Genomic DNA, 25,968 nt, shown 5'->3' on the forward strand with positions numbered 1-25,968 from the left:
GTTTTTTCTTTCCAAAGGTGTTATATGTCTTCTTTTAACCAGACTTTTTCTTATAACACCGATCTTATTTATACCAGGAAGATGTTCACTTAAGGAAAAGGGTTTGATTGGATTTCTGAATGCAAGATGCACTGAGCAGCAGGAGTTGTGGAACAAAGCGAATGAAATTTCAAGAAGCCTCCCTACATGCACTACTGACTAAAATTCCACCAGCTCTGAAATAGCTGTCATCCATTCTGTCTGCCAAATACCAGGATGACAATATGAGAAAGGCCAGACTTTTGCACTTGTGGCATTTCAGCAGTGAAATGCTCATATTCAAGAATAAATATTGACTTGAATATTTTATTGACAAAAGCGAAGTTTGAGTAGCTACCGATCAAAGCTCTGTGTAAATTATAAAAATAAAGAGGTGTCTCCAGAAAATAGTCTTAAAAAGCCTTCAACTTAATTCTGATGATCAGCTGACCTAACTGCATCATAATTAATTTTTCTTAAATAATAAATATAATTGTAGGACAGCATTAATACATAGCCAGGTGTTGGTGGCTCATACCTATAATTCTAGTTAGGATTACATAAGGCTCACAGATCTCAGGAGGCTGAGAGCTGAGGATTATAGTTCAAAGCCAGCCAGGCAGGAAAGTCATGAGACTGTTGTCCCCAATAAACTACTTAGAGGGGCTGGGAAGGTGGCTCAGTGGTAGAGTGCTTCCTTTGCATGCATGAGGCCCTGGGTTTGATTCCTTAGCACCACATATGCAGAGAAAGCCAGAAGTGGCGCTGTGGCTCAAGTAGTAGAGCGCTAGCCTTGAACTGAAGAGCAGAGGGACAGCGCCCAGGCCAAGAGTTCAGGCCCCATGACTAACAACAACAACAACAAAAACCCAAAACCAAAAACCCAAAAAACAACTGCTTAGAAAAAGCCGGAAGTAGCGCTGTGACTCAAGTGGTAGAATGATAGCCTTGAGCACAGAGAAGCTTAGGGACAGAGCCCAGGCCCTGAGTTCAAGCCCCAGGACTAGCAAAAAAAAAAATACTAATAGAGATGACAGCCCTGATAACATTCTTATGATGACCCAGGGGCTAGTTTAAGGACTCAGTCCCCAAACGTACCCTGTGAGAAGAAGAAAGCTACTATTTCCATGTGACTCAATGCTGAGTGAGTGAGAGATGGAACCATTCTGAATGGCACAGGTATACAGGCAGGGCTAAGAGGGAAACCCTCCTGTATGCATCCACAGTGAAGTGACTTCAAGGTAAACCCCTGCCCTGTCAATCCAGCCTCACAGAAGCAAGCAACATGAAGCCGGATGCTCATACATGCTCTCATGTTCATTCCTTCAGCCTACCTCATAGCTCAATTACGAAAGAGACTGGTAAGATTTTTTACACACAAATACACAAGCACATACCCTCATATGTCACCAGAAATTAGTTTATCTATTTTTTGGTTTAATTTCAAGGTCTCTCAATCTTTTGAGTAGCCCTATTCATAAAATGTTGACTACTCTGAGTAAACACAAAAAAAAAATGCTTTGAAACTCCAAGTGTCAGGAAGATACGGAAGATAAAGGAAGTTTTGCAGCCTGTCTGAGGAGCAGATGTTCTGGCTCCGTGAGTTTTTCCTTTGGATGATGAACCATCATTGAGTTTGCATACTTCTGCCCTGGCATTATGTGTCTCTGAAAGGAATTCAGAATCATCTGAATGAATGGAAAGAGATCTATCTGTGTGCAATTGGATAACTCCCAGTGTCACAGCTGTGTGTGGCTAAGGCTGGACGTGCCTCTGGGAACAAGATTCTCTCTTGCCCCTTCATTTTGTAGTTCCACTTTTCTACGTGTTTGCGAACTGCACACATTAGGTCATTCCTGTAAACAGAGTCCAGAATGCCTGCAATGGTAAAACTAGTGCATGTATTTCCCATGCTTCATCAATCGTTATACATTTGGAGATGTCATAAATGATGGAATTTTATATGAATTTTGATTTCTCTTCTTTACATTTTTGAATTGGCACTTGCTTACTTATCTACTATATTAGCAACCAAAGCTTCCAAGGTGTCTACTTTTCTGAATCTACTAGTTTTAAATACATATGGTGTTTATTTTTGGTGGTTAGAGATAAAAGTCTGACTTTGAACCATGATCCTCACATCTTAGCCTCCTGAGTAACTAGGATTATAGGTATGAGCTAACGGCCTCCGGCAGCCAGCTTGGGGTGTGTGTGTGTGTGTGTGTGTGTGTGTGTGTGTGTGTGTGTGTGTGTGTGTGTGTGTGTGTGTGTGTGTGTGTGTGTGTGTGTGTGTGTGTGTGTGTGTATGTGTGTGTGTGTGTGTGTGTGTGGTGTGTGTGTGTGTGGTGTGTGTGTGTGTGTGTGGGTGTTTATTGTAAAAATACTGTACAGAGGGGTTACAGTTACATGAGCAAGGTAATGAGTACATTTTCTATCAAGCATTGTTACCTCCTCTTCCCTCCCTTCCCTCCCACCTTCACATCTATCTATGAACCACTTACAAAAAGAGCATGAATTCTTTTTTGTAGATTAACTCTGGTTCTTATATAAAGTACTTTAAATATATGATTAACATGTCTTATGTCATTATCTTAATTTGCGGTTTTTGTTAAAACCTAGAGTAATAGTTTAAACTCTTTCTGAATTTTTATAGCTTTCTAATTATATGCTAATTAGATGTTATATTAGTTTGTGGAAAAACATCTCATGTCCTTTGATAGTGATTAAAACTTCAATTATAATAATCTTTGAATGGCTTTTAAAATATCTACTTGCTTAATGTGAAATAAACATTGTATTTTTTTTGTTTGACATCCTAAGTAGCGGCTTCATTCATTTTTTGAGCCATTAATTTACTCTTTTAAGATTTTTGCTTCACCTCTGCTCAACCTTGTACTTATTAAAAGATCAATTTCAATAGACAAAAATGGAAAAAAAAACACATTTAATGCATAAGGTGAATCGTTAACAAAAGAAAGAAAAGAGCTGGGTGTCAGTGAATCATGTCTGTCTTTCTAAGATAAATGGAGGATTGAGGTTCTAGCCAAGCCTGAGACTCTTCTGAACAGAAAGAATCTGGGCATTATGGCCTAACCTGCATTCCCAGCTACAGTAGAAAACCTAAAATAGGAGGATTACAGTGCACATACTATGCACTGAAATATGCAATGGATTTAGGAATCCATGAGTTACTTTAACTCATGGTTTGAGTCTTGTTTGTTATTTTAAAATAAACTAAAAGCAAAAGTCTTTAAAAATAAGATTTGGCTCTGATGGAAATGATAAACTTTGACTACAGCCAGCCTACTCTCATGACTCATATACTCAACACCTGCTTAGCATTTACGGGTATGTGCTGTATGATGCTCGTTTTACTTATTCACAGGGTGCATTCTGACATTTGCCATTGGTTTTCTTCTCAAAGAGTCTGCTATAATGGTTTGAAGCGATAAACTTTAAGTCATTACTTCAAAAGGTATTCCTTTACCTACAGCACAAAACCCAAATCTCAGGTAGGACAGCCACAATCTCACTTTGTCTCTTCTCTTCTGTCCCAAATAACCCCGTTAGTCTCATTCTTTCTCCTCATCCCACACCTTGTCTTCTCAAGCAATCCTGAAGAATTTACTGTGTGCAGCCACCATCGGCTTGTACACACGGTTCTCCCTTCATTACTCCCCTTCCCTCCAATTCTTCCTGAAACCTCTCAGTTAATATCAAGCTCTATTTGACTGCCATGCTATCCTTTTCTCTGACTCTGAGCAAAATGACCTGCCCTCTCTCTAACCCTGTCCAGTCATGTATGTGCCTCAAATAACACGAGGGCTCATGGTGTAGTATAATCTGCATAGGAAGGTGCTATGTCATTTTACACAACATTAGACATTAATGGAACACCAGTTGTATGCCAGTCACTGACCTAGGTCTGCGAAGCTGGAGAAAGCCAGTATTTGTTCCACAGCTCACAGTTACTTACTCGACTCTAAGCTCTTCATGCAGATCGTATTGCCTTCCTGCTGCTTCCTGTTCTTCCAAGTTGTCACTCTGGGCCACTGTCCCTCTCCTCTAATGGAAAGCCTACATGAACTTCTGAGTTTTTCTTTCAATTAAAAATGCATCTGAGAGGTCAGGTTCCAGTGGTTCACACCTATAATCCTAGCTACTCAGGAGGCTGAGATATGAGGATCATGGTTCAAAGCCAGCCCGGGCAGGAAAAGTCTGTGAGACTCTTATCTCCAATGAACTACCAGAAAACCAAAATGTTGCTGTGGCTCAAAGTGGTAGCACACTAGCCTTGAGCAAAAAAGCTCAGGAACATCACCCAGGCCCTGAGTTCAAGCCGGACAGCTGACAAAAAATAAATAAATAAGAAGCATATGAGTAATAAGTCTGATAGTGGGCTTCTTTTCTTTGTACCTCTCTTATGGACATAGTGTAGTTTCTACAACAGGGATGTATATTCTGTTTATTCTTTGCTACATACTTCTAAGCTGATAGATAGATTGGAACATATAGGAGATCATGCATAGACACTCATTTGATTTGTCACAAGGAGGAATTCTGTAGCATTCTCTAGCCTCTTTCCACTTACCCATTAAACATCTGCTCATAGAAAATACCAGGTGTGTTCTTTGTTTTAAAAACACGGTGCATGGTATCTTTCTTCCCTTTTCCTTTTTTTTCTTTCTCTAAACAGAATTTCTAGAAGAAAATCAAAGCAACTCTTCGACTTCCTAAAACTGAAATATGTAGGTTCTGATGGTTGTTTCTATGTCATCTTGAAGTGATCATTTTTTTGATTTAACTAATTTTTTTTATCACTTTTATCCTCTCCAGTTTTTAGCTGCATTGTATTTTTTTAAGCTGACTAATGCCACTTATTTTTTATGCTAATATCGTCCTTTATCCATCTCCAGATGATTTTATTTTATTTTATTTAGAAGACAACTCTGTTTTTCTTCAATAAAAATCCATTTGGAAGAAAACTGGCAATGCCTATGTTTTACTCTGGGTTTTCAACTTGGCACTGCCTCCTGGGGCTGGCAGGGTCAATGATGCTTGCCTTGTCATCTGCCATTATGAGCTCCCATCGTACATCAAACACCTGTGGCCACACAAAAGAGTGCAGACGGCAGCTGCAGCACTCAAATGCCCATGCAGAAATAAACTCCTAAAGCTGAAGTATTTGGATATGTGAGAGACTCTGTTTTATTCATTTATTTGATTAATTTTAGCCCCAGTGCTGCTTACTGTTCTATAGCAATTCTCCAGAAGCTACTTACTCCATGGTGTTCTTTAGCTCTCTTTGATTCAAATTAAAGGTGGAGGTCCTAGTTGGTGACATACTATTAGTTAAGAACACTAACTTGAGGCCAGACTCTCTGCATGTGAAGCCTGGATCGCCCACTTACTTGTCACAAAGACAACAAACTCTAGTGAGAGCTCAGTTGAAAGCGCAACCGTGCTGAGTTTTTCAATCTCCATGCCCTGTAAATCGTGTGCGGTTCTGGTGTGGAGCTATCCAGGCTTCTCACCATTTGCAAAACTCCATGACCTTTTGACCCAATGCACTGGTCGGTTTGTCTGGTATGCTCTTTTCTCACACCCTTTACTTCTAGGAGATCCAAGACCTTTCTTTCCATTTTGTTCTCCCACAAAGAACATGAAGGTCTTCTGTCATTTTGGTAAGCTACGCATTTATTTTTAAAACTGTGGGGTCTCTATCCTTTCCCCCCAATTTGTACAGCACCACGCATATGCATTGAAACATGGCTTCCAAATGACTCAACGATAATCTCAAATATTCCTTAGTTACTGTGGTTTTTCTCCTTCAGTTTGTTAGGATGTGGCAAGTAGTTGAGCTCTGTTGCTAAAAAAAAATGCTCAAAACATTGGTTGGCAAGAATTCCAAAATAAATGAGTACAATATCTTCAGAGATTTTGCTAATATTATGAAAGATCAGACAATTGTTTGAATCATTGACGAGAGACACAATAAACAGAGAAAATAATGGTCAGAAGGGTTATTAGCCTGACTCTAAACAAAAATTTATCCATTTCTAGAGTCAAAATCCTGACTGCCCAAAGGAATACGAATAAGGGGTATCTTCAGAGGGTGTTCCTACTCACACACGTGGATAATACCTTATTTATTCTTATAATTAGAAAAGTGCTTCTAACACTTAACTGGATTTTCAATGTAACCCAGTTTAATCTTGACAAGTAGCATAATATTTAACGATCATACTTTTTAAAAATGAAAATCAATATACATATTGAAAACGACTGACCATGAACCCATCAAATACAGACTACCACCGCATATAGTTTTTGAGGTATGAATGATTTCCTTACTTTTGAAGTTTAGAGAGGGGGAAATGAAAAACAAAACTGGCATTTTATGACACATTAAACTTGCAAAAAAAATTCAGATTTAAGTGTCCCTAAAGAGACTTTTCACTAGAAGCTAGGTATACTCATTGCTTTATGCATTGTTGATCACTACCTACTATCTCACAGATGAGTAGTTGTGACACAAACCATACCATCTAAAATATCTTCTACCTGGCCATTTACAGAAAAAGAATATGGACCCAGGAGCAGATAATTTTTCCTCATTAGAAAGACACAATGAACACAATGTCTACTTCTTTGACTGACAAAGGCAATTGACTCCTAGCTCTATTACCAACTACTGTGTGGCTTTAGAAAAATTACTTGAGTTCTAAGTATTTTAATCTCAGTAATCTTAGTAATGATATATATTAACGTTTCTAGTTATCTTTTGGACATGGGAAGAATGAAATACAGAACACACACACCTCGTGAAGTACCCTAGGTACAATAGCAGTGTTGCCACCAAAGTGATGTTCATAAAACATAAAGATGAAGAAAATTTCAAAATGAAGAGGTAAAAGCTGGGTGCTGGTGGCTCACGCCTGTAATTCTAGCTACGCAGGAGATCGTGATTCAAAGCCAGCCCGGGCAGGAAAGACTGTGAGACTCTTATCTTCAATAAAACACTAGAAAACTGGAAGTGGTGCAGTGGCTCAAGTGGTAGAGCGCTAGCCTTGAGCTGAAGAGGTGAGAGACAGCGCCCAGGTCCAGAGTTCAAGCTCCATGACCAACAACAACAACAAAAAAAGAGGTGGCAAAAGGTACACTTGGAAAATATCTCAATCGAAAGGAATCTAGAGAAGCTATTTTGGTATTAGAAATAAAATATTTCAGGATACAAAGCTTTACAAAGGAGTGAGGGACCCATTAAATAGTCTAACATTAGTGCAAGCCTGGTGCTGGTGGTTCACACTTAAAATCCTAGCTACTCAGGAGGCTGAGATCCAAGAATAATGTTTCAAAGTCATCTTGGGAAGACAAATTTGAGAGGCTTTGTCTGTGATTAACTTGCAAAAATCCGAAAATCCTCCATTTTTGATTAAAATGATAGATCATCAGCAAGGAGCAAAAAAGCTGAGCGAAGAGGCCCTGAATTCAAGCTTCAGTACTCAGTACTAGCACCCCCAAAGGGGGGATCCATTTACCAGGAAGAAACTAAAAATTGCAAATGTTTTGAGTTTATGTATATGTATATGCATATATACATACATGCATATACATATACATATACATGTATATTCACATATATAGATATATATATGTATACATGTATATGTATATGTGTACATATACCTTAGGAAATTGACAAATCTATGACCAAGGTTGAAGATATCCATATACCTTTCTCAGTTTTGTACAATGAGAAATTCAATAAAGATGCATGAGGATTGAAGAAACATGTTTTAAAAAAACTTGCTGCTAAAATTAGATAACAAATACTCTCCTTTGACATTGAAATGTTGTTGACTGACTATGAATTGAAAAATAAATCTCTCAATGTTTCAAAGAATTAGTATAATGGGAAACATCTTGTGTTTAGTTAGAATCCATTCACTACTTCATACAAATGTATTTTATGTGTCTTAACAAATGGTGACATCGCAGAAATAAGAAAACTTTCCATAGCCTTACAATCATAATAGAAATGGAAACCTTGGTTAAAAATTCCTTTACACACTCGATGCCCAAACGTTTTAAGAAATGTTCTATTAAACTTTTGAGGAAAAGTCATCTGAACTTATGCAAACTTATCTAGAATTGAAGAATATGTTCTAGTCTGCACTATATTCCAGATGGGTAATATAACCTTGCCACAGAATTGTCAAGTACATTAAGATAATTATAAATTCAAGGGCACTATTGAATAGCATTCGAAGAAAGAAGAAAAATAGCCATTAGATCACTGTGACAAATTCATGGAAGCTGGATTGAGGACAATCTTGGTACAAAGGAGAAAAGATGGTTAATGTAGGGAGTGAAGAAGACTCTGACAAAGGCAGCAGATACTAGAATAGAGACAATTGGGTGCATGTAGGGTAACTTGACACAATTAATGATGGGTTGAGTATAACTACATGAAGGAGAAGAAAGCAGCAAAGACTTGTATTACTAACAAAGTGCCACCATGGGGAAAATACCGAAATGAAACCATTGAAGGGAGCAGAAGACTGATTCATTCTTGTAATGTTGAGCTAGTGCCTAATACGCAAGTGAGTCTGGTTCAGGGAAAGAAGGGAATTCTAAATACAAACTTGGAAGTCCTTCCTACACCAGGTGAATTTAGAAATAGAATCTATTTATTAGTATTGATTAGGTGTAACCATAACCAAGGATGGTATCCTTATTCAGAAAAACTCAGTAAGACAGACTCCCTGCTCTGTGAAACCTTGAAGGGTCTAATGGTGAAGGGATTGAAAAAATGAAACAAAAGTGTTCGGTGGGTGAAAACAGAATGCCTGTGCAATGGGAAGAGGGGGAAGGGAACAAACTTCCCTAAGCAGGTGGAAGAAGACTTCAGATGGGAAAATATAGGATGAAGAGGACTTAATCAAAGAGCAAAGTGTGCAAAATATGTTTGCGATCAAGAAAATGAGATTTGCAAAACTGCCAAGGCAAGAGAAAGACCCCTTCCCCCCCCCCCCCCCCCCCCCGTTGACGATCCTTGGAAAGGCCATTTCCCCTCCCCCTGGAGGGTAGTGTTCCAGAATGGGGCTCTGGGATGAGACTGGAGCAGTGGTCAGCGGACAGCTTGTGGAGCCATCTGTAAAGAAATTTATACTTTCTAAAGAGTGATGAGAAGTTAGGAGATAAGTCTAATTAGGAACGTGACATGCGCATTTAAGAAGTTTACAGAGTAGGCGAAGTGAGTGAAGACAGAACCAAGGGGAAATGCCCGCACTTTCGAAACAATTAGCGGAAGGGAGATCTAGGAAGGAAAAAGAGATTAGGCAATCAAAATATGTGTTTTGATTTGTTCCTTCATCAGTTTAACATGTATAACCAGAAATTTCCATGTTTTTAGAAGGCCCAAGTTTCATAATACAAAATATAAACACTTTTGATTCATGGTAAGACTATTATAATGATATCTATGTTTGAAATGTAAGTATAAATTATTGTAGTATCAGCACACCAATAGCAAAGTAGCAATAAATAGCAGGTATAACTAACAACTCCTACATGGAAGACATTTATAAGCAGTTTATAACTCAGCAAACTAGTAGAATCAAAGTAGGTTTGAATTTGATACAAAGTTTTCAGATTAGAACACTGAAATCCAGTGGTTTTAGGGATTTTACCCAAGGTCAAGCGTGTGACAAGGACAGAGGCCTGTATTTGAATCCAGGCATTGAGTGTTCTAGTCATGTAATTGTCCTAAATTGACATTCTTTGCATTTAAAAAAATTGTATTTGCATTCACCAAACAGAAAAATTCTATTTCTCCTTGGAAATGCAAGAGATCTGATGGTCTGTCATGGCTTCAACTATAGGAAATGTATATTTTGTATCTAAAGTTTTTCTCTCATTTCAACATGTATTAAGTCACTGCTTTCCACAGACCCCAGGACCATTTTTTTTCCCCATAATGTGATGGATAACCTATAAAGTATTGTTGAATAAAACTTAATTTCAGCATAGGTTTCACACTGCAAGCATTTCAGTGTTAATTGTGCATTCCCATTTGTTTCATTCATATAATTCATTGATGTAATAAAATATGGAGGCCATGTGTTCAATTAGAGCTCTAAAAGGAGTCTTTTGTCTCCAGATCTTTAAAGGGAGCAACTTTTTAAATTGAAAGACTTATCAGGAAACCATGAACATGTGCAATTGGTAAGAAAGCCTATGCGATTTTACCAGAAATAAAATGATTAAGACTTTATATTCATAGTTGAAGGACGTTAGGGAACAGGTTTCCTCTTAGATGTGGTTGAATAACTCAATGACAGGTTTACATGATGCGCAGGGCTCTAGCAAAACAAAACTGCACACAAATTCCGTATTTCAAAAAGCATTAAAGGACTCAACATGGGAAAAAATGAGAAGCCTACTGGATTCCTACACACTCCTCTTGTGATTTGCTGGTTGGCATTTTGAATTTCCTTTACAGGGACAGAACCTCCCCACCCCCTCCTCAAACACCTGGATCAGATCTGCTCATCTTCCAAGATCAGCCACCACCCTGGCGATCTGTCAGTCAACAACCTGCACCTAGCATCTGTGAGGTGGTGATAGCCAGCCCAACTTAGGCTCAGCACAAATGCACAGGCAGCACTGACCCTGCCCCATTCCTTCAGAACCTTCAGAGCCTGCGCTTGTACCACAGCAGCATCTGGAGGCTGCTCTGTTTCATTTCCAGATCTTCTACACTCTGTGAACCCACAGCTCACATTGTTCTTCTCTCTTCCTTTGACATCCTTGTTTTTAACTTCTCACCATTATTCTTCTCTCATGGTTCCCTGTTAGATGTTAGTACTCCTTCACGGTGACTTCCAGCATCCGTCATGGAGTCATTCCCTTTGAACCAGAGCCAGCAGAGGCAACAGACAGGCTGACAAGTTCCCTTCCTATGCCTCCTTTCACCAAAGGAAGAGGATTCACCCCAGACCCTGCTCATAAAGACACCTGTGATGTGCTCTATTTCATTCACTTGCCTCTCCATCTATTGCTCATGTTCTCAATCCCAACCTGTAGCAGTCTGTGGAGTCTGTGGGCTAATGAGGGCAGGGAATACATACTGTAGTAATCCAAAGAAGATGCTAACAGAGAGATATGGGGCTGCCTTGCCGCTTCCAGAACACTGTTTCTCCCTCTGTGATAAGTGAGAAGAGCCTTGTTATTGTTTTTATAGCCTAATCTTCCTCTGCTCTCCTGCTGGTCTCGATGGGGCTAGAGATCAGGGCTATAGGCTCAAAAGGAACCATTAATGGTGTTCTCTTCTGGTTAGAATGGGCTAAGATTAAGCTCACCCTTGACAACTGGCCGCAAGTACATATTTGATGCCCAGTCTGACCATGAATGCAATCCAAGTTTAAAAAATATAGCTCAAATCTTTTTTTTTTTTTTTTGTCGGTCGTGGGGCTTGAACTCTGGGCTTGGGCGCTGTCCCTCAGCTCTTCAGCTCAAGGCGAGCGCTCTACCACTTGAGCTATAGCGCCACTTCCGGTTTTCTGGTGGTTTATTGGAGATAGGAGTCTCACGGTCTCTCCTGCCCGGGCTGGCTTTGAACCGCGATCCTCAGATCTCAGCCTCCTGAGTAGCTAGGATTACAGGCGTGAGCCACCAGCGCCCGGCTAGCTCAAATCTTATGAGTTCACAAAACCACAGATAACTACCTGAATGTTTTCCTAGGAGATCTACACAAAGGGAAATGCTTTTCATCCTCGTGAGCATTTCAGACTCAAGTATGATTGTTCATAGGCAGGGAAATATTTTCAGTTTCTGGGTTAAGAATACAGGGCTTCGTATTATTGTACATTAAAGATAAGTTATTCATTCTTCCTTGGGTAATACCAGGGTAGAATATGAACGATTCTTAATTTTTTTCAGTTAGCTATAGGTTTTACTCTTTATTATACACACACACACACACACACACACACACACACACACACACACACACACACACACACACACACACACAGTGTTGTTCCTGTGGCTTGAACTCAGAGCCTAGTCACTGTCCCTGAACTTTTGCTCAAGGCTAATGCTCTACGCTCTACCACTGGAGTCACAGGTTTACTTCAGGCTTTTGGGTAGTTTATTGGAGATGAGTGTCACAGGCTTTTTTTGCCTGGGCTGCCATCAAAGAGCAATCCTCAGATCTCAGCTTCCTAAGTAGCTAGGATCATAGCCACTAGTCATCACCACCTGGCTGCTAATCCTGTATTTAATACAAAGAGTGAGCTACAGTTATTAAGCGGCACTATCCAGGGTAGATGTCTGCTGTCAGAGCTTTGGCAAGTGTGGTAGTTAAGAACTGGAAGTGGAGAAAATGGGGACTTCATAATCTTGTCCTGTAGACATTACATGGAACCAGGCTCACCTAAAAGTTATCTAGTTAGCTCTGACCTATCCCATTCCACTGTTATCTGAAAGGATTCCAAAGAAGGAAGTGATATCAGTAATTTTACTTTGGTCTGAATTCATGTCCGTGTGTTATAAGGAATATAGTTATTTGTTCTGCCATCTGCCATTCCGCTATGCAGTAGATCCTCAGCATCCCTGAATACAAGGTTCCCTGGAGACCTCCACTGGGTAAATGCACAGAGTTTAGTACTGTACTGCAGATGCCTGATGCATTTCTCTTGTACCATCGACTGACTTTCACTAAAGATATGTCTCCTTTCAACAAATTTCAAATTTTCTCCTTGTCACTTAAACATATTCAATTTTATTTGCTTCTTAGGCACCATTTTGCTTTTTTTTAAAAAAAAAAAACCATTCACTATTTGAGAAGCAGAATTTCACAAAAGTTAGGGGAGGACACACAGCCATGTAAACAAACCTCATGATCACTTGGGCCAGGGAACATCAGCTGAGATATGCAATGCAGGGCGTGGGGGTGGGGTGGGGTGGGGTAAGGTGGGGTGGGGTGGGGTGGGGTGGGGGGATGGATGAAAAGGTCTTGTTTTTGAAATTCCTTTTGATTTTATTATTCTGACCACACTTGGTCAAAACCTTATATAAGAAGTCCACAAATAAGGTGATCTTACTATATTATGGATGAATTAGAGTTTAGGGAATCCTTGGGTAGCTTACTAATAAGGGTTCTTCAGGAAAAAAAATCTTTTTCCTTCCCTTCCTCCCTCCCTCCCTCCTTCCCTTCCTTCCTTCCACCTACCCATCCATTCATCCTACTTTTAAACTATCCATCTGGAGGGATTTATTGCAAGAGTTTGATTCCTCTGATTATGAGGGTTGAAAAACACCATAATGTAACCTGTACAAGCTAGAAACCCAGTAAGTGGTTTTCAGTACAGGTTTGAACGACTGAGAAGAAGAAAGACAATGGCAAAAATCTCAGTCTACATCGAAAGGCATGAGAATCAGAGGATGGATGACTTTAATCCTGGTGTTTGTTCTAAGGGCCAAAGAACCAGGAGGACAAATGTCTCAACTCAAGCACAGACAGCAAGTTCATCTTTCCTCTGCATTTTTTTCTCTTTGAATCTGAATGGACTGTGGTATTGACTAACTGTGCAGAGGGAAATCTTTAGTCAGTCCTCCAACTTAAACGCTAGCCTCCTGGGATGCATCTTCACAGATACACCTAAAAATAATGGTTTATCAGCCATCTTGGCATCCCTTAGGTCAGTTAGAACACCTACAGAAACAAATGGCTGTTATTAATCAGACATTCTTTAAAACAGTATCTCCCTTAGTGAGTTTTCTGATTTTATATTGTAAAGAGGAGTTGCAAGTTTTTTTTTTAACTGAACTAAATTTTATTTAAGGTAAAGCTTTATACATCCTTTTATAAAATGAAAATTCAAGTCTTAGAATTAAACAAGTCTTCAATATCATAAAGCTATTTCTAATAGGAGTTTAAAAGTAGTGGTTAACATTTGTAAAAATGTCACAAGAATTCAAATCATAATAACTTGGATCTTCAATGATTCAAGTGTTTTTTTGTTTTGTTTTGTTTTGTCTTACAGAAGGGCTTGGACAGTTTTGAGATAGAATTCCTCCAGACATACTGCCCATAAGTGCTCCATTTGTCCAGAGTTGCAAGTTTTGCAAACAAAGTTGTTTTGGTTTATCAACTAAATCCTGAGTTAACTGATAATTTAAATGGACTATAACCAACTGACAGACCAAAAAGACAACATAGGAAATTAGTCATTGTAACATCCACTTCTGTTAACAAATAAGTATTATAATTTCCAGTTTGCCTGAAATCATGCTGTCTATCCACCCATCACTCTAGGTTTCTAGGAAAGGAGAGGAAAGAAAAAAATGTAAAGAAATCTAGAAATATGAGAAAGAGATGGAAGACAAAAGAACTGGAGCTAAGAACCCCAAAAATGAAAACATGATTTATTAAGACTTATTTACTAAGGGAAAAATTAGATGTTTCATTTGCTCCTTAGATCTTGGCATTTTGCAAAAGGATGAGAGAATTAAAAAAATAAAAGCATGCATGTAGTGAAACCCTGAAAGTAGAAATAATTAGACCCCTCCTGCTCCCCCACAAAAGTTTTCTGTCCCCTTCTGCCCCCTCTTACACCAGCTTTCTTCTTAGATAGAATCGTGTTTACATGATGTCACCCAAGATACTATTTCCTGTGCTCTGTAAACCTGTTATGCAATGAGGAGAATATATTCTTGTGAAATTGATGCTAACAAGAAATGAAACAAACCAAAGAAAACAACCAAGATGAGCCAAAGGAAAATTTTCTACTCTATTCTTTGCCAAACATTTCTCTCCTAGGAACAATTTATGTAACATTATAATGTATAGGATAGTGCATATGAGATATTTGGCAACCTCTGAAATAACACCATCAGCTCTACGAGCAATAGTGCACATAAAACTTGGAGACTAAAAACATTAAAGAGACCAGGATTTAGTAAAATGGGGCAATTTTCAGCCATTGCAGATTCTATAGATGAGACTTTAAATTACTGTGCATTGTAACAGATTTGAGAACTACTAGCAGTGTTGATTAGGATTGAAAAGTGGTAGGATTCTTTCCCTTCATCTCTCTCTAGCTCATAAATTCGCCTTGTTACTAAAGGTGTTAAGATTGACCTAAAACATGCCATAAACATTCAAGACTGGGTAACAGACACAAATAAAAGGTATATTTGTTTAAAAGATCTAACTCATATAAGGAATAGCCACTGTTTATATATTTATAATAGTATCTTTTCCACTAAAAATATAACATTTTTAAAAATTAGATTTGAAGAAATGCTCAAGGTTTTACATTACTGGGAAAGGCAACTTCTTTTTCTGAATATTTAGGCTTAATTCTAAATTGAGAATATTGTCTTTAGATATTTTTTCATGGTAAGAAAATTGCCTTTCAGAGAAGTAACATTCTTCCAGGTGACTTTTGCCTTTTGCATCTCTGTTAACTATTTGATCCAAAAAAAACCCCAAAACAAAAAACATTGCAGCATTATTCAAAAACAAATTACATGAGTAGTCATTAGAGTCCGAAATTTTTTGATACCTATTGTTAAGCACATTTGTTTAACTCATTCATTTCACATTGATTTTGCATCGCTGTCAGGGATCATTATGTGAGACAAAAAGAGGAAAAATAAAATATAATTGTGCAGAAGCACCTTCATTGTAGGGGAAAGAAAAGATATGCAGACAATGCAAATTGCAAATTACTATCAAAAGGTTTATACATCCGCAACATATGATTCTCCAAGTTCTCTTTATTGATCAGGAAGGAAAAATAAGCTTACCTAAAGGAGGGGATTGTGGGACTCATATATAGCTAGCCAATCAGTGGCACACTAGTGGGCATCTGAATTGAGGGATCTCAAACCTCAACGGTGGGATCTGATGCTATTTCTAGGTAAACAGCATCATAATCAAATTGTGTCTGGAAAATAGGCCAGATAATGTTTTATCTATGTAAAAACCTCCACATAAACTGGTCACCAAGGATACCACTTATATGATAGGGGAAAAAAATCACCTTGGTTTGTTTGCCTTATCCTCATAATTATATTCTGCACAGTTAGAGTATGGTTTACTTATAAGTAACTTTATGAATTAGGGGTGTTTCTAAATTAGATTTTCCTCCACAGTCAAACTAAAAATATTGATGATACCCATTAAGTAATCATTTTAACCCTTAAAAAATCAAGAGCAATTGGCAAAGTCAAACAAGTGATGCAAAGCCGTTTCCCAACAGAAGGCAGGTTTTTCTGTGATGTAGATAAGGAAAGAGGACTTACCCCTGTCTGTGTCGTACAGGAAGACGAAACAGTTCCATTCGTAATGGTCCAGCAGACTCAGGAGGGCCCCTCGTAAGGAAGGCCTCAGCTGCAGCACAAACTGGCTCTCCCCCTCGGTGGGAAAACTCGGTGTGATGAGGGAGATGTGTAAGGCGCTGCAGAACGAGGTCAGGGTATGCACTGACCTCTTATCATAGAGTCCAAAGATTGCAAAGACTCCTCTGGAATACTGGGAACAAACTGAAAGAGAGAAAAGCAAGCATTAACTATTGGCACATTCAGGAATTAATATTTATTAATTACATGATAGCTAGGGATTACACCCAAAGTGTTGTATATGCTGGACAAATATTCTATCTGAAAATTATATCCTTAGCCCTCTAAGTTAATAAAAAAAGTTAATACACCTCTCTCCCATACTGGGAATGGAATTCAGAGCCTTCTAGGTAAGCCCTCTACCACTCAGATCTCATTTACATTGTCTATGAATATGTACTAACCTGTGAGGACATGTAAGACAATTATAAACAGATGTTAACAGATGTTTGAATACGTTACTATCATTTAAATGATTCTATTGCTAATTAAGAGGGTAAACTTATTGGAGGACAAAGTACTATAGTTGAGGTGCTCAGATACCGATTTGAACAAATACCGTTATTTTTGATAGATATTGTAGTAGAGTTTATAAAGAACTCTGTCGTGAAAGCACAACATGGAAGTCTAATTCTTTGCTTCCCCAGGAAGTAGAAAGTTTGTGAATTGAATGACCACTCTGAAACTGTGTCTGACAGTGTGACTAACAGAAGTTTTCTGGCAAGATGTAAGTAACATTTTAATTTACCCTTTGGGCACCTTTAGTTTTTATGTAATTCAACTCCTATAACTTAAATGGGTCAGTAAATCATGCTGTGAGATCTGATGTTAACTTCTTAAATATGCTACCAAGGCTTTGGATGTGTTTATGTAAGTATACTTCATTTAGGCTTAAATCCGGAGTTACTCAGCAATCTCTTATTTTTCATATTTTCAAGTTCTCTTAATTTTCATGTAATTTGTGAACTATTATTAACCTTTACTTGGTAATCTGATTCAGTTAGTGTTTTTTGGGGGGGATTGGGGGCTGCTAAACATTGAGTTCAGGTTCTTGGATACGCTAAGCAGCAGCTGTCTTCTCAATGAGTTCTACCCACCAGCACTTTATTCAAATAATTTTCATTTTGTACTACTGAAAAAAATAAAGTCCAAGAACTTTAGAATTCAAAGTCATACTTTCAGTGTGGTGCTGAAAGTACACACAAACTTTAGCTCTTGTTCAGAAAAAGGTATGCAGCGTACAATTTTCGTATGCTCGTTTCCAAACAGTATTTTTCCACCCTAGGAACTTCAGGAGATCTCCAGAAGGGTTTGAGTAGCTTTCGTGGGGCCCATTAGAGATGGCCTTGGGTGGTCAGTGCTGCGGCTTTCTCCTATCTTCCTCCTTCTCAACAACAACAATACTATCCTTTATCTGTTTGCAAATGCCATACGCACAATGTTCTGACAGAAAAATCTCAGCTATGAAACAAAGTTCACAACCAGTTAATATGCTGTGCAAAGACCCCCCCTGCCGTTCATAGTTGATCTTCAATATAAACATGCTGACTTCCCATTGTTCTGGTCCTCATTGCACTATTGGCCTTATTACAGTTTTTCTAGAGGACCTCAACAGATTTAAATTCTCTGCTATTTCATCATCTTTTATCTTCGTTCATTTGCATCATTATAAATAATCTAATTTTTGCTTTTTTCATAGATACCTGCCATTCTACTCTTATTTCTTTGTAATTATTTGGAAACTATGTAAGTCTCAGACCAAATAACATTGCCTTAGGAAGTATCCTGTTACATTTTATTTTTCTCTTCCAAAATTCCAGTTGTAATATTCTCCTTTGAAGCATTTTATTCCCTGCTTAGTGTTTTTTTCAGTCTTGATAGGTAAGGGCTATTGGGAGTTCTGAATATGAAAATAGGTTGTCAGTCAAATGTTTGATGCTAGCAACTTCCTGTAATATCTTGAACAATTTTTTATTTGGTCCAATAAACCCAAACTTTATTGTAGAATTATTTACATGTTTATTATTATAATGTAGTATTGGAAGCATGCAAATAAAAATTTTGCTTTTCTATCTTTTATACCATCTATTATTGCTTAGCATACAATTATTCAAACAATGGATTTTATTAAACTGTATCAGTGCACACATAAATTAAGAGAGCAAACTCAGCTGAGTATAAATGTGTTCAGAATATATAAAAGAAAACAAACTGAATTTCAATGTTCTCATCTAAAATTATGAAATAAGAATTAAGGTACTGAGTAGGTATGATGATATTAGCTTGACAAATACTTTGGGATACAGACACTAAAATCAGGAAAAGGCTTTCAGTGAAATAATCCACTCATAGCTTTAGTACATATTCTATGTTCTGCCTAACTAGTATTGTTTGATTGTGTATTACATAAATAAGTACATAATATATAGTAATAGTCCATTCATCTTTAAACTGATAATATCCATTCATTATATATCTTCTCATACAATAATCACTGAGACTCATTCAAGCTGCCACATTTGAGATGTTAAATTTAGTGAAATTATGGTATAATTTGTGATTTGAAGTATTGTGTCACACACAAATCATATGAGGTGTTTCTCAAGTTGTGGGTGATAATCCCAGAGATGGCTTGAACTTGATCGCTGCAGTGTGGTCAGAAAGAACTCAGTCTATTCTTCTTCTTAGTCCCCTTCTTCTCCTTTGCCTTTTAATTGTGAAAATACTGTACAGAGGGGTTACAATTACATGGGCAAGATAATGAGTACATTTCTTATCAAGCATTGCAGCCTCCTCCTTTGTTTCCCCTTCCCATCCTCCCCCCTCCCCCCCACCCAATTCTCCCCGTCGCCCCCCCCCCGCCCCCCGCACTAAAAGCTGTAAAGTTCGTTTTTGACATAAGGACTTGTACGTCTCATTGTTGCAATGGGTCCACCTGTATCCCTAGTTAAACGATTCGTTTTTCCCCTTCCCCTCCCCAAATTATACCGACATCAAATACAGTGAAAGCAGGGGCTATACCATGGGGGAGGGACATACAAAGCAACAAAGAAATAATCTTATAAATGTGTTAGAAACAATCGCATGAAAAAAAATTTGAATACATATCTTAGGGTTCATTTCCCTAACATCACCTTATCTGACCTTTTCTGCTTGACTCAGACATATAGTAGATATTGCAAATAAGGGAAACTAGGGGACCTATGTTTCTTTGGGCCTGGCTTACTTCACTTAATATAATTTTTTCCAAGTTTTTCCATTTCCTAACAAATGGGGAAATGTCATTCTTTCTGATGGAAAGAATTCCATTGTGTATATATACCACATTTTCTTGATCCATTCATCTACTGAGGGGCATCTGGGTTGGTTCCATATCTTAGCTATGCTAAATAATGCTGCAATAAACATAGTTGTGCTGGTAGCTTTAGTGTGGTCTTGTTTGTAAACATTTGGGTAAATGTCCCAAAGTGGGATTTCTGGGTCATAGGGAGCTCTATATGGAGTCTTTTGAGGAACCTCCATACTGCTTTCTAAAGTGGTTGAACAAGTTTACACTCCCACCAACAATGCAGTAGGGTTCCCTTCTGTCCACATCTCCTCCAGCATCTGCTGTTATTAGAGTTCCAGTTCTTTCTAACAGGAACGCTACTTATCTTAAATGATTCCTCTCATTTCCTTTCATCTCAATGCTTTTATTTTGTAAAGCCAAGGACTCGCATGCTTCCTACGACTCCACTACTTTTTCAAAGTCTCTTTTATTGAAGAAATTTTTCTTCACATTTTTTTCCAACTCCTATACTTCCTTCCTCGACACCTAAGCCACTCTTGCCAACTTGGTTCCAGTTATATCCTCAACCTCAGGTTTTCACTTCTGTATTGCTGGAATCCTCTATGGTGTCTGTCACCTTTGCTTCCTTGCCTTGTGTTCTGCACACCTGAAGAATGGTCTTCCTCTGATCTCTGGAAATATCTGAAGTCTGCTTCAATGTAGTTTGTGTGCATTAAAATTCTCTTTTCTCTACTTACCCCTTTCCTCTAAATATGTTCATAAGTGCACTCATCTGGTTCTCTGACTTTTGCTGCTATCTATGTACTCATGATATCCTAAGTAACATTTCAAAACTATCCCTTGAACTATGTGTGTAATATCTATACCACCTATGTGCCACAGGGCACTTTCCAAAGCTGTTGCTACAATCCTTCCTCACACAATATTTCAGAACTTCACCACAGAAAGAAATAACAAGTATTTTCTTCATACAGATGTTCCTGTTTTACAAAGGACCTTTCGGTATATCACTACGTGCCACCAACACCATGATTCAGATTTTATAAGAAAGAGAAAATTTTTGTTAATTACTCCAAGAAAAGATAGGTTATAGAATTTTATCTACCATTTCAAGCTATACCTTTTGAAACTGCTATTATCTTCCTGTTTTAGTCCACTAGCTTCGACTGCAAGAAAAATTTTGAAAATGTGTTTCTGCTATTAAAAAAGCTTAATTATTTCCTTTTTAAAATTCACTGTATCCATAGCAACAGACACATAATGGAGCCTGCAGGTGGAAAATGTTTCTTGATGGTGGAATCAATAAACCCAGAGGGCTGAGTTGACTCAGAATTAACCGTGAAACATATAACATGAGATCACTTGAGAAATACGAAAAGAGCAGAAAAGACAAGAGAAACCCTTTTCACTGTCTCATAGTCTCCCATTTGAATATTGCTCATAGGGTAGCTTTATCTAAGAATGACCATTTTCTGACCTAAGATAATGGTAGTTATAATTTTTAATGGTACATAGGCAGAAGGTTCAGAAGGTTCAGGAGAAGAGGAGATTGCTTTGGTTTTGGAGGTAAGGTGAGCATTTCTCAATGAGTTCCTCCACTCCCTGTACACCACTGCTGATGTTCATTTAATTATGGAGCCTTGGAATTATTTAAACCTGGATAAGTGAAATATGACCTTTCAATGTGAACACAGTGGTTACTTGGTTTATGGAATATTATAGAAAGTCAATAAAAGTTATATTTATAATTTTCCTTCTTCTATAGGGAAGAAATATATTGAAAAATATATTAGAATATATTGAAGGAATATATTGAAAAAAAATCTACGGATCTGACATTAGCACACATTCATTTATTAACAAATGCTTATTTGAAAAGGGAAATGGCAAACACTAGCTAGCAAGTACTCTTCACAATTATTCCCTTTGGTCAACTTTTGGTTTCTATCACTATGTTAAGCATTTTGCATAATCAATACAATATCCCCATAGAGAAGAGGTTTGGAGTCAAGCAGACAAAAATATGAACTGATCCTTCCAGATATGAAAATAATTGGAGAGAGAAGAAATTTATGCTTGTATTTACCACAGAAGAAGCTGAGGGGAGGAAATAAAATTGGCCTGTGGCAGATGGTTGACAAGCAGTGGTTAAAGGTTTAGAAATCAACAAGTAGGATATGCCTGCAGACCAATGAGGCCATCAGGTGGTAAATGAGAGCAGAAATGACAGGTAGAGATGAAGAGAAAACATCTGGTAAACAGTTAGGCAGGATTTAATAGACTGTTGGATGAGGATAATAAGGAAGATCAGGATAAAGGAAAGAATGTGGCTTACCTTTGGTGATCATGTAGAATATACATGGATAGAGGCTATCTATCACTTTGGCTAATAGAGAATAGATTTCATAATTAACATGTTACGTTTGAGGTGTCAAGTGTTTCGTAGGTGACTGTTCGTAAGAGTTAGGGAGTGGAAGCAGAAGGAATAGGTGAAATGTTTATAGCTTTGGAAGGCAGTAGTTGGGAAAGTCTATAAGATTCAGGAAGAATATTCACTGAGTCTCTTCTCAGATTATAGAATTGCTAGAAACCAGTTAGTGGCCAAAGGGAATAATTGTGAAAAGCTGGTAGCTAGGGCTTGTCACCTTCTGGAATTGGGGCTTGAACTTGGGGCCTGGGTGCTGTCTGTGAGCTCCTTTGCTCCAGGATAACATACTACCTGTTGAGCCATAGCTTTATTCCTGGCTTTTTGGTGATTAATTGGAGAAATGGGTCTCAAAGACTTTCTTTCCCTGAACCATGATCCTCAGCTCTCAGCCTCTCAAGGAGCTAGGAATACCAGCTGTAAGCCACTTTCCCCTTTGAAACATTTTATTTTATTTTTTTTGGCATTGTCAACAGTGTACTTCCATAATTTTGTGTGTGTGTGTGTGTGTGTGTGTGTGTGTGTGTGTGTGTGTGTGTGTGTGTGTGCGCGCCTTTTTGTGCTCAAGGTTAAGGCTCTACCACTTGAGTCAAAGTACCACTTCTGGCTTTTTCTGAGTAGTTTATTGGAGATAAGAGTCTCACAGACTTTCATTCCCGAGACTGGCAATCAACTGTGATCCTCAGATCTCAGTCTCCTGAGTAACTGGGATTACAGGCATAAGCCACCAGTGCCTGGCTCTTGGGTTTCTTCTTATCTGACAATGTATCTTCCATTTCCTTTGCTTCTATCTTCCTGTCTAATGAAACTTTGGATATAAAAATATCACTCCATCTACTTTAAATAGTTGTGTCTGCGTTTATGCCTTCAGATATCACCCATGTTCCAAAATTTCCATGGTTAATAACTTGTCTTTTTCTTTTCTGTGAGCTTCAGACTCAAATTTCAATGACTTAAAGTCTCTTTCTGGTTAGCTATTGGGTCATACCAGAACTCTTCACCCTCCTGTCTACCTTCCATCCTTTTTCAGTATTTTACCCTATTCCAATAAGAAGCATGGCCTTCGGCCAAAATAGCTTTAATTCTTATCTTTCTTTTCTCCACATAGACAAGTTATGAGAAAAACCTCAAACAGTTCACACCCTAAACAGCTAAATCCATTCAAAATGCTCTAAACCCATTCAGTCCTCTATGGCCAATGCAGCCATTTTCTTGCCCAATCAGTTACAGTGGTCTCCAAACTGTACTTCTATACAGTTTTCACCATCCTCAATTATGCTTCACTGAGCAGAGAACAGAAGATTCCATTTCATCTCTACTTAAGATACTTGCTGCTGGATTTTCACTGTTTGGAGAAGCGGGGGGGGGGGGGGAGGGAGAGAGGGGAGACATGGAGTGGGGAGCATGCTCTCTTCTTCCCTGTGATTTAAACTCATTTTCTCACTTTCCAGCTTTTGCTCTAGCTGCTGCGCCTTGCTTAGACTTGTCATGGTTTCCTCAGTAAAACTGTGAGTCTGCTAAGATGTCCTGATTGTTTTGTTCTTTTTGAAGCCCTCACTGCTGTTTGAAATTCTTTATTTGCTTTACTTGATTCACTATCTCTAAGATAATTAGTTCATTTTCTATAAGAAGAGGGAACTTGACTGTCTTGTGTATTGAAATAACTGTAGGCCCTAAAGTTGGCATATGAAAAAGACTGACTTCATTTTTGTTGAATGAATGAAATCATAGTTTCTGGTGAGAGATACAAAGGAAAAAAGAGAGATCTATGATGGATTCAAAGCCACCAAAATCCTTGCCATAACTGGCAATTGAAAGTTTCCTTTGAGTTTTGGGCCAGTTATCCTACAAGATCCAATCATGCTTACACTCACCAGTAGTTAAGTCATTAAAGCTCAGGGTCTGAAAACTAGCAGCTAGTATGACATGGAAATGTAATGATTCCTTGTGAGCAAACCAATTATAATCATTAATTATGTATCGCTTCGCAACTTAAGTTCAGCTAATGAAATTATTTTCTTCACAGTTGACAAAAACATGGCCCTAAATTTCTTTTTTTTTTGGGGGGGGGGAGGTCAGGGTGTACAACCATTTTCACACATGTAAAAGTATTTGCTGGCTGGAACAATGCAAAGGTCAGCACATCTGTAGAACTGATTCAAGAGATGATAATCAAATACATTCATTCCAGGACTCACCTTTAATAGCTTCTCACTGCTGTCTTTGCTCCTGGACTGTCAGTATTTTTGTTTTTCACTGTATATTTTCCTAATTTCTACCTGTTCAGTTTCAGAATCCTAAGATTTATCTTTCCTTTAAAATAAATCTTGTCGCCCTCCTTGAGTTTAAAACTAATTTACCTTAAAACACTTTCTCAGCGCTAGTGAATACTCTACCAAGTCAGGCTATATTGGTTCCATCTTCCCTGATTATTTGATGCTCAAACGACAAGTTCCTCATGTTCAGATTTGAGAAAGGCTCAATCAGATGCTGGATCAGGCATGCTGGGCCCAGAATTCATTAATTTATGCCCTTCAGCATTATCATAGGTTATTAATATGTAAATGCTAATTTTCTTAGAGTTCTAAGTGGTGGTTAGCTACAGTACATAAAGTTACTGAAGCTAATCATCATCAATGACAAATTGAAATGCAAATTACACACAAATATATTTCACTTTAATTATATCACAATTAAGTATTTCCAGTTTCTCAGATGTCTTCTCAGAAGCTGTCTCTGGACAGGGCTGACACCAGCACAAGGAGTCGTGAGCCGGAGCGGCACCGCACAGTCCTGCTCTTTCCTCCTCTTCCGTTTCATGACACTGCAGCTAGGAAGCGCATTTCAATTTGAAATTAAACTAATTGAGAGCTCAGTAAAAATATACAGGCTTGTTTGCACATTTCCTTCCGAAGTCAGGCCATCATAATGGCAACACATGGCTCATTTTGCTTCTACAGCCGATAAAGGAATAAACAGAAGGCGATTTGCAATCCTCAGCATGGGGAGCCAGGCTCCATTCAGTATAAAGATGGCTTCCTTGCCAGCAATTGGGAAGCTGGAAAAAAAATCACATCGTGCCTTTATACTGCTAATATATAACCATAAAGGCTCCAATAAGGGAGCCAAAGGAAGGAAGGCGGGAAGGAGGGAGGGAGAAAGGAGGGAAGTAGTAAGGAAGGGATAATCCCATTTCTAAAAGACACCTAAATCAAAACACTCATGTTGACTTCTTTACTTGTCAACATCCAATCATGGAGAAACGAAGTACTGCAGTACCACAGAGAAAAGAAGGCACCCAATAATTTACTGCTTAGCATTCAAGTGTTTGGAATAGATGTTTACCTTTGAGTAGGTCCTTAATGGAAACAGATGATTCATCAACCATATTTTATACTCTTATTACTGAACTGCATACTTGAAGGAAGATTTTCTTTATGTTAGACAAACACTTTTTCACTGGTCAATGTAATATGCTGTATATTTTGTTCATTGGCAAATATACAGCTGTCTTCCTCAAGAGCAATGAAATTGTGTTTTGGAAGTGGATGATATCAGTTAGACAAGGAATGGAATAATATTTGGGCAGATATTCCAGTGGATTTTAGAGGCAACTATTCCCATGAATGTTATACTTCCCAAATAACTGAAGTGAGTGTCATCACTTATTTTGAATGTGGATAGTGGATATGTTTTTGGAGTGCTTGCTTAACACGTCTGTTTAATGGTACAACTCTATGACAATAAGGACCATGACTGCTAAGTCGTTCTTTTCTTCCCCAGCATTCAGCATAAAGTGTGGCACATAGAGAGTCGCCAA

The 25,968-nt window shown here is 38.2% G+C and overlaps 1 protein-coding gene across 5 annotated transcripts in view; it reads right to left on the bottom strand.

Annotated features, from left to right (window-relative positions):
* Nucleotides 1–25,968, bottom strand: part of LOC138838825 (glutamate receptor 4-like) — a 274,865-nt gene that overhangs the window by 166,523 nt on the left and 82,374 nt on the right. For all 5 annotated transcript variants that reach the window (XM_070038188.1, XM_070038187.1, XM_070038190.1 and 2 more), the window contains one exon: nt 16,339–16,578. In XM_070038188.1, the coding sequence (XP_069894289.1) occupies nt 16,339–16,578 (240 nt within the window). The remainder of the gene's footprint in view (nt 1–16,338; nt 16,579–25,968) is intronic.

Source organism: Dipodomys merriami, unplaced genomic scaffold (genome assembly GCF_024711535.1).
Source record: "Dipodomys merriami isolate MVZ:Mamm:240054 unplaced genomic scaffold, mDipMer1.0.p SCAF_29, whole genome shotgun sequence".
In the NCBI taxonomy this organism is placed as follows: Eukaryota; Metazoa; Chordata; class Mammalia; order Rodentia; family Heteromyidae; genus Dipodomys; species Dipodomys merriami.